The following is an 8,773-nucleotide window of genomic DNA, read 5'->3' on the forward strand; positions in this document are numbered from 1 at the left end:
GTGATGGCTGTCTTGTGTATCGACCGCCACCAGTAAGTCAGGAAGAGTGATGGCCCTGTAATAATCCCAGCCTCTCGCTGGCTTGACGAGAATCCGACCGAAGATCTCGGGGAATGAATAGGGGGCTCGTTCTAAACGCACCACAGATGCGCCAGGGTCAAGTTCATTTCTGGGGCCTTGTGCGAATCTAGCCAACAGAAACCCGGTGCTGAGACGGTGTTTATTCCCTAGGATTTTGGAAGAAGCACAGGGCGGCCGGCCTACTTCCATCCGGAGGTCTCGTATTTTTTGCGATGGTTAATGGTCTTGTCCAACGCGAATTGTATCCTTTTGTCTTCCACAGGCAGCCCGACTCAGCGCGGCGCCAGCTGTGTGCCAAGCCGCCGGCGTCTTCAACTCTCGGAGCACTCGACATTCGTACTGTTAGATAGAGCTAGTCCCTAATCTCACGCCGCCAGCACGGCCAACTCGAAGCCTTCATCAATACCTGATTACTGCCTGACTGTCACCAATATTATTGGTGCAACAGTCCTGCGGAAATGGCAACAAGCTATGGGCCACCCGCTGGACGAGACGCCATTGAATGAATCCATACGTTAATGGAGTCGCAGTTGATCCCAACAAAGTGCCGAGGGGCATATCTGGAAGCTCCAGCACAGAGGCTCGGCACTTGGCATGCCGGCTCAGGTTATTTTCAGATCAACAGCTCGGCACATGCTGTCTTACCGGATTGTCATTTTATCGCGTTCGCGTGTAGCTGATGACCGACAATCGCAATCTCGACACATCAAGCATCTGCTGTATAGGACCCTATTATCGGCCATCATAACAGACCTTGGACTGTTTATTTGGGTGCGTGTCCAGTTACGTCACGATGCTGATCTAATGTGTTGTGGCACCAACGCCATATTGACGACCTGCACAATATCTTCCTACGTGAACAGAAATAAAAATTGGAACTGACTTGCTGCATTCCATCCAACGCGAGAGACTCCGCCGTGATTTCCGATGTAAGGCGCTGTGCTAGGCTTGATATTTTGAGATAAGACAGAGGAGCCGGGATTAGCTGACTTGTCAAGCTCCGGGCGAAACAACCTCAGAGACAGACCGAACTGATGTTCGTCCGATAGCCAAGCCGAAAAGGTTGGACATCATAATCTAAACCGCGTACAAGCGAAGAAATTCGTACGATGTTATCTCACATCCACAAGGTGGGGCTTAAAGTGACGGATGTTAAGCAGTGAGTGTTTGATCTGCAACAACCTGCCTCGGATCTCGGGCAACCCATGAGGCAACTCAGCGAGCAAAAGTTTAACCCCGCGATTTATCAATATCAAAAGCTCGCTGCATACGCAGCTATTCGTCAGAGCCGGCAGGAATGGGTGGGACAAGGAAACGCGGAGAGCAGAAGAACGTGCGGCTATCTGTTGTGGATTCCACGATAACAACACAGGGCTCGAGTGGACGCTCCAGAGAGAGGCTCAAAACCAGGATTTCGTTCCAAGCGGAGGCGGCAAGGGGGACGCAGGGTGCCGAGAAGGCCGGTGTCAAGGCTTAGGCTCAGCATTGGTACGCCTTGCTGTTGCATTCGTCCACAGTCGACTTTTGGTGACGGCAGTGACAGCTGCAAGGGCAGCATACGTTGGGAGGAAAACATGAGGGATGGGGCACGCGTGCCACCCGACTGCAGACGACCCGCAAGACGAGGTGCGGTCTTATCCTTATCTGGCTTGCTATGATGAGGGATGCCAATGCGCATCGAAAAGGGGATAGGCAACAACTGAGAATGCCGTATGTTTGGTAAGGGAGGACATTCCTCAGTCGAACCCTGATCCAGCCGGACCACGAGACCGGCGACTATCTTCTTGGCTGTGGCATTGTACCTGGTGGTGTAGTCGAGAAATTCAATTCTTGATGACCATAAAGATAACGAAGGGTGATGTTAAATTCCGTATTCGGACTGGATTTGGCCAAAGGCAACGGGGGAAACGTCGGTCCCGGCCTCGCCCAGGACTGTCAATTACGAGAGAGGGCCCAGGGCGACCGTCAAGTACAATGCCCAGTCGCTGGACCGGTGCATGAACGGCCGGCTATTGACAATCGGAATTGGAAACTCGAGGTATCGGCCCTGCTATAGGCGGAGCTGACTAAGGACCGACAGCACAATCAAGACTGCCTTTTTCGTCTCCTCCCCAGCCCGTCCCACTTATTTGGCACCTCAGCACATTACCGGTATAGCACAGGTTAAAAACAGGAACGGCTTCAAAGCACAGGCGTAGGACCAAGGTTCAAGATGCAGATGCACGTAAGCAGAGACAAACTCTCTTTCTGGCCTGGTGGACATGTTGAAAGGCCTTTGGGGGCGGCTGGTCGGCTAGGCAACAGGGGGTCGAGCTTGAAAATAGCAACCCTGTCCTGCATGCTGATCTAGCTTCCTACGGCAGGCTAGTACGGGTAGAGTGCGAGCGGGTACCCGCACAATATATGCTTTGAATGGCAAGGCTATGAGTGGATGAGTGCAGTGCACCCGGCGCTCTCTCGTATGGGGTCCGTATTTCGGTGCCCATGCCCTTTGCCCCTGGCGAATTACAGAGTGACGTGGGTTGTAAATGGCATGGGACAACAAGTGCAGCAAAAGTGGCGGAGTTCCGTCCAGATTCGGCCATTGCGAGTGGGAGAGAGGGAGAGAAAAACACAGAAAAGCATGAAACAGACGAGTCGGGGCTGCAACGGATGGTTGGAAATCGGTCATTTACGTGCCAGAGCCATGTCTCTATCGATATTATGGACGCTGTATGGGGTAAAGTACCCATACTTGGCTGGTACTTTGCACGCGTCCGTGGGCTGGAATCCGACGCATCAAGTCTGCCACACAGAAGCACCCCCCCTGTTTCTTAGCGGAGGTATCGACCAGGTCTAACCTACCTTATCCTAAGCCATCGTTTTGATCTCCATCGGTTCAACGCCGTCCACGGCCGTGCCACTTTCTTGCACTGAATAAGATGACGGAGCGAATGTCGAGATGGCTTTGCATCCTCACGTACACAAGTGTAGCACGGTGAGGGCGAGCTGAGGACCAGCGGGTGTAATGGACGTAGTAAGTAGTAGCATTGACGAAGCGGGTACGCCTGGCAGCGTAGCAATGTACGCCAACTGTCAAAAACCACCAATACGAGATGGATGAGGCGAGGGTGCCGCCCGGCTGTGGCGGTTTGGAATGGGCTGGCACCATCGGGGGTGCCAGGACGGTACTTGTCCTGGGCGGCGTTTGCTTGCTTTGGAAGAGGTACCGATAGACCAAGACGGCGTCTTCGCCGGACTGGCTTCCCCTTTCCCGCATGTCGTCCTAGACTGTCCCAGAGTAATTCTCTGTGTTCGTCCCCATCGCCCATCGCCCATCGCCCATCCCTTCCCTCCAGGGCGCCTCACCAAGGAAAGGAAAGCGAAGTGCGTTGTCGCCCCCCTCAAACATCTCGTCCCTTCTTCCCGTTCCTTTTTTCTTACCTCTGATCTCCTTCTCGTCTCCTTGGCCTTGCGACAGCCGACTCACCTTCGTTTCCTCGTCTTGCCTCTTCAGATCACAGGCATCTCGGCGTCATTTCCGACGACTGACTACCGACTGCCCTGCTCTTCCCGGCCCTCACCCAGCCGCAGCGGCATCAGTGGTACTGGCAGACCAGGTTTTGCGCCCGATCGCGTCAGTCTGCCCACTCGCTCGCTCGACCGTTGGTGCACCTGCCTTCCACTCCAATTGCCAATCCCTGGCTCACGCGCAACCAGCCCAAGTTTGTCAACTGTCGAAACAGTCGGGTCACCATTGCCACCATTCTAATTCACCTGTCACCTCGCTGCCATTTGAAACTTTGTCCGCTGCACTCGCGCCGCAACTTCTTTCCGCCTGGGCTTTTCATCCGCCCAATCCGTCCAAACCGTTTTGCATATCGTCTCGCATCATCCCATCGCTTTTCTCTTGAGACGACTCACGACCTCCCGGTCCCAAGTTGTGCAGGGAACCAAGTTAAACCGCATAAACCGTGCGTGTGTTTGCTTGGCCACGCAGTCGCGCGAACAGACAGGCAACAAGCAGGAACAAAAGGAAAAGGGAGGGAAAAAAAGACACGGCAACATTCGTTGCGCCGTTCCATCGCCCGTTGGTCTCGCCAAATGCTGGGAGCTCCACTGGAATTGCCCACGACCACCTCAGCTTTTTGAGTTGCAGCAAGCACAAGGTAGCAAGCAAGTCGCAGTCCTGCTGTGCTTGGGCGAAGAAGGCCATTTGCTGGCAACTTCCCTGCTTGTCTTGTTGTCACCCCCGATTTGCTGGCGCAGAAACAGTGAAAAGCCGGGTCGAAGAAAGGGACGGCTTCCCCATTGATTCGCGGTCTCCCAAGGAACAACCCCCCGCTCTTGACAGGGGTGCGAGGCCTGGACATCCACAAATCCTGCCTGGAGGTGCTTTCCTCCCAATAACAACTCCTGTGAGTATGACCTCCTGTCAACGATCTGCTGCAGACTGTCGTCCTTTTATTGCTGTTGTGGTTTCTTGACACACAACTCCCCCCAAACCTCGTTTTTTTCTGCGAGTTTTCTTCCTCTCCCCTTCCTTGCATTGCCTCGCACCACCCTCCTCCTTACGAGAAACGAGCTCGGATTTCTCTGTCGCCTGTTTCAACGCGCGCGACGGAACAACGCTCCTCTTCGGAAAGGGTGAAGTCTCCCTGCCCTGAACCCGATTTTCAAAGCTGTCGCTACGCTCTTAAAGCTCTTGTCAGACTCCAAGCTAACGCCCGCCCCTCAGGACCATGTCTCTCCCCGATAGACCTGGAGCAGGCTCTCCCTACGAGAATGGAAATGCCTACAGAACCTCGCCGTCGCGACAGAACCGACCTGGAGATGTAGAGACTGGCGGCTACTATCCCGTTGGAGGGCGACCTTCTCATCAACGTGGGCAATCTGCGACTTCCTTCCCTGAGACGATCTCGTCTCCTAATCTCAACACAGAAAATATGCCTTTATCCCCGACCTACGATACCTCCGCCGCAGGACCGTCCTCCGCCGCCGCCGCCGACCAACCCTTCCAGAGAAAGAGAAGTTTGATTCGACCGGAGCGACACAGAATCGACAAGGACCACCCCAACTACTATTACCGGAAGCATGCCGCCAACATGAACGTTTTGCCCTCGGCGACAGGAAACGATCCGATAGTCGAGGATATGGAAGGAACGACTGACGTCTCTGGGCGCTCGCAGACGAACGATAACTTCTCGGATGCCTCCCCTCCGAGAGGAGTTCATAGTAGAAAGAATAGCGAGGAGGAGAAGAAGATCCCAACTCGAACCAAAACAAAGCGCTTGAGTCGCCACAAGTCTGGCAAGCTCACCAAGGACGGGAAACGGAAGCCGCCAGCCGAGCAGATTCGCGCGCCTAGTTTCTGGAACGTATATTGTGCCATCATCACCTTCTGGTGTCCCAACTTCATGCTGAAATGCTGCGGTATGGCGTCCAAGGACCAGCAGAGAGCTTGGAGGGAGAAGGTGGGCTTGATCAGCATCATCTTGCTCATCATGGGCTTCGTTGGCTTCTTGACTTTCGGTTTCAACCAGGCTGTGTGCGGAACCCCTCCCCCGCGTCTTCGAGTCAACGATGTGTCTGAGGGATACATGATTTTCCACGGAACGGCTTACGACTTGTCTGGCTCTCGCCATCCTCCAGCCGACGGCGTGCCCATGATCAACAGAACCCACGGCGCTAACGTCTTGTACGACTTGCCCGAGAAGAACGGTGGAAAGGATGGTAGTTTCCTGTTCCAAAACGTCAACGGCCGGTGCAAGGATCTCATTACGCTCGCTGATAAGTCGGATGTCCCGACAAACAGCGCCGGCGACCTGGCGTGGTACTTCCCTTGCACGGTTTTCAACCAAGACGGATCGTCGAAGCCCAACTTGACGATCCCTTACTACCTGGGATGGGCCTGCCACACCACGCGAAAGTCTCGTGACAGTTTCTACCTCGAGCTGAACGGCGCCGCCGACGTGTACTTCTCTTGGGACGACATCAAGAACAGCTCTCGCAACCTGATTGTTTACTCGGGCACTGTTCTGGACCTCGACATGCTCAACTGGTTCAACACCACCCAGGTGAAGGTACCCGATCGTTTCAACGAGCTCAAGGACAAGAGCTCTGCCGTCAACCGTGCCATCCGCGGACGCGACGTCACCAGGGCCTTCCAGTCTTCAGCGGATAAACAGATTGCCGAGTGCTTCGAGGAGATCATCAAGGTTGGATCGGTCGACACGGACACTGTCGGCTGCATTGCATCCAAGGTCGTTCTCTATGTTTCGCTGGTTCTCATTCTGGCCGTCGTGTTAACGAGGTTCTTCCTGGCCATTTTTTTCCAGTGGTTCATCAGCCGAACCTACGCCGCTGCCAAAACATCCCAGACTGGAGATAAGCGCAAGCGCAACCGTCAAATCGAAGACTGGTCTGAAGACATCTACCGGGCACCTCCTAGGCTGCCTGGTGATATCGGAAGCAGTGTTAATGGCTCCTCTGATCGCACCACCAGGCGTGGCAGCTCCTTCCTGCCCACAACATCTCGGTTCTCCACTGTTTACGGAGCTGGCGCAGTCCCGCAGGCTGGCGGGAAGCGGATGCCTACTACTATGGTTAGTTCGGGCGCTGGCAGCAACCTGCTCCCTCCCAATGCCATGTACCGCCAGGGCAACGATAGCCGGACCAGTTTCCTTCGCTCGGATCCTTACACGAGCAATGTCAGCCCGGCTGAAGGTCCTGGGCCAGCCGGCTTCATTCATGAGGCTGTGGTCCCCCAGCCTCCTGCCGACTGGATGCCGTTTGGATTCCCCCTCGCCCACACGATGTGCTTGGTAACTGCGTATTCCGAAGGCGAACTTGGTCTTCGAACCACACTTGACTCCATCGCCATGACCGATTACCCAAACAGTCACAAGGTCATCGTCATGATTTGCGACGGTGTCATCAAGGGCAAGGGAGAGACGATGTCCACTCCGGACTACTGCTTGGCTATGATGAAGGACCACACCATCCTCCCCGAGGAAGTCGAGCCGTTTTCTTACGTCGCAGTTGCCAGCGGTTCCAAGCGACACAACATGGCCAAGGTCTACTCTGGTTTCTACGACTATGGTGCCAAGTCGGCCATTCCCCTTGAGAAACAGCAGAGAGTCCCTGCCATCCTTGTGGTGAAGTGTGGTACTCCCGATGAGGCAACCAAGTCGAAGCCCGGCAACCGCGGCAAGCGTGATAGTCAGATTATTCTCATGTCTTTCCTACAGAAGGTCATGTTTGATGAGCGTATGACCGAGCTTGAGTACGAGATGTTCAACGGTCTTTGGAAGGTTACGGGCATATCCCCCGACTTTTACGAAATTGTGCTCATGGTCGACGCCGATACCAAGGTCTTCCCCGACAGTTTGACTCACATGGTTTCTGCCATGGTCAAGGATCCTGAAATCATGGGTCTTTGTGGCGAGACGAAGATTGCCAACAAGCGAGACAGCTGGGTTTCTGCCATTCAAGTCTTCGAGTACTTCATCTCTCACCACCTGTCCAAGTCCTTTGAGTCTGTCTTTGGTGGTGTCACCTGTTTGCCCGGTTGCTTCTGCATGTATCGCATCAAGGCACCCAAGGGAGCTCAGGACTACTGGGTTCCTATCTTGGCCAACCCGGATATCGTCGAGCACTACTCGGAGAACGTCGTGGACACTTTACACAAGAAGAACCTGTTGTTGCTCGGCGAGGATCGATACCTGACAACTCTCATGCTTCGGACTTTCCCCAAGCGAAAGCAGGTCTTTGTACCACAGGCCGTCTGCAAAACAACGGTGCCCGACTCATTCGCCGTTCTGCTTTCTCAGCGTCGACGATGGATCAACTCGACAATCCACAACTTGATGGAATTGGTCTTGGTCCGTGACCTTTGTGGTACTTTCTGTTTCAGTATGCAGTTCGTTGTCTTTATCGAACTGATGGGAACCCTCGTCCTACCTGCCGCCATTGCCTTCACCTTCTACGTCGGTAAGTAACCACTGTGACCAACCGCCAGAGCTCTGCTAACGATTTCCCCAGTCATCATCTCCATCGTCAACCAGCCTCCGCAGATCATCCCCTTGATTCTGCTGGGTCTCATTCTTGGTCTCCCCGCTGTGCTTATTGTACTGACCGCCCATTCCTGGTCCTACGTTTTGTGGATGCTTATCTACCTGGTGTCGCTACCCATTTGGAACTTCGTCCTTCCCACGTACGCGTTCTGGAAGTTCGATGACTTCTCATGGGGTGATACTAGAAAGACGGCAGGCGAGAAGACGAAGAAGGCCGGTCTCGAGTACGAGGGCGAGTTTGACAGCAGCAAGATCACCATGAAGCGATGGGCTGAGTTTGAGCGCGACCGTCGGACGCGCACCAACTACTGGGGATCCAAGGAGAACGTCGTAGGAGGTGGCAACGCCTGGTCGATGCCGCCGGGTCATCAGTACAATGACGAGTACTACTCTGACGCATAAAAGAAACCACACGGCAGGGCGTTTTTGTTTGAAGCATGAGGATACAATGGGTTTATATGAAAGGCGCGACCATGGGCCCTTTCTCTTCCGATGACGAATTTAAAAAAGGGGAAGCGAACTTATAGTTGAGGCTTGGCACTTGTAATAATGGGGAGGAGCCGAGTGTATTGTGTCGACATCATTGTTTATTTGTTGCTGCATTTTTGATGTTTTTTGTTGGTTGCCCGTAGGATTAG

The 8,773-nt window shown here is 54.0% G+C and overlaps 1 protein-coding gene across 1 annotated transcript; it reads left to right on the forward strand.

Moving 5' to 3' along the window:
* Nucleotides 1-4,802: 4,802 nt before the first annotated feature.
* On the forward strand, nt 4,803-8,537 carry EsH8_I_000788 (chitin synthase CHS3; the record flags this gene model as incomplete). The annotated part of the gene is made up of 3 exons (XM_083268201.1): nt 4,803-4,944; nt 5,002-8,052; nt 8,104-8,537. The coding sequence occupies 3 exons, from the start codon at nt 4,803-4,805 to the stop codon at nt 8,535-8,537; spliced, it is 3,627 nt and encodes a 1,208-aa protein (XP_083118639.1).
* Between the last annotated feature and the right edge of the window lie 236 nt (nt 8,538-8,773).

The sequence above is a fragment of the Colletotrichum jinshuiense genome, chromosome 1 (assembly GCF_051148585.1).
Source record: "Colletotrichum jinshuiense chromosome 1, complete sequence".
NCBI classification, from domain to species: domain Eukaryota; kingdom Fungi; phylum Ascomycota; class Sordariomycetes; order Glomerellales; family Glomerellaceae; genus Colletotrichum; species Colletotrichum jinshuiense.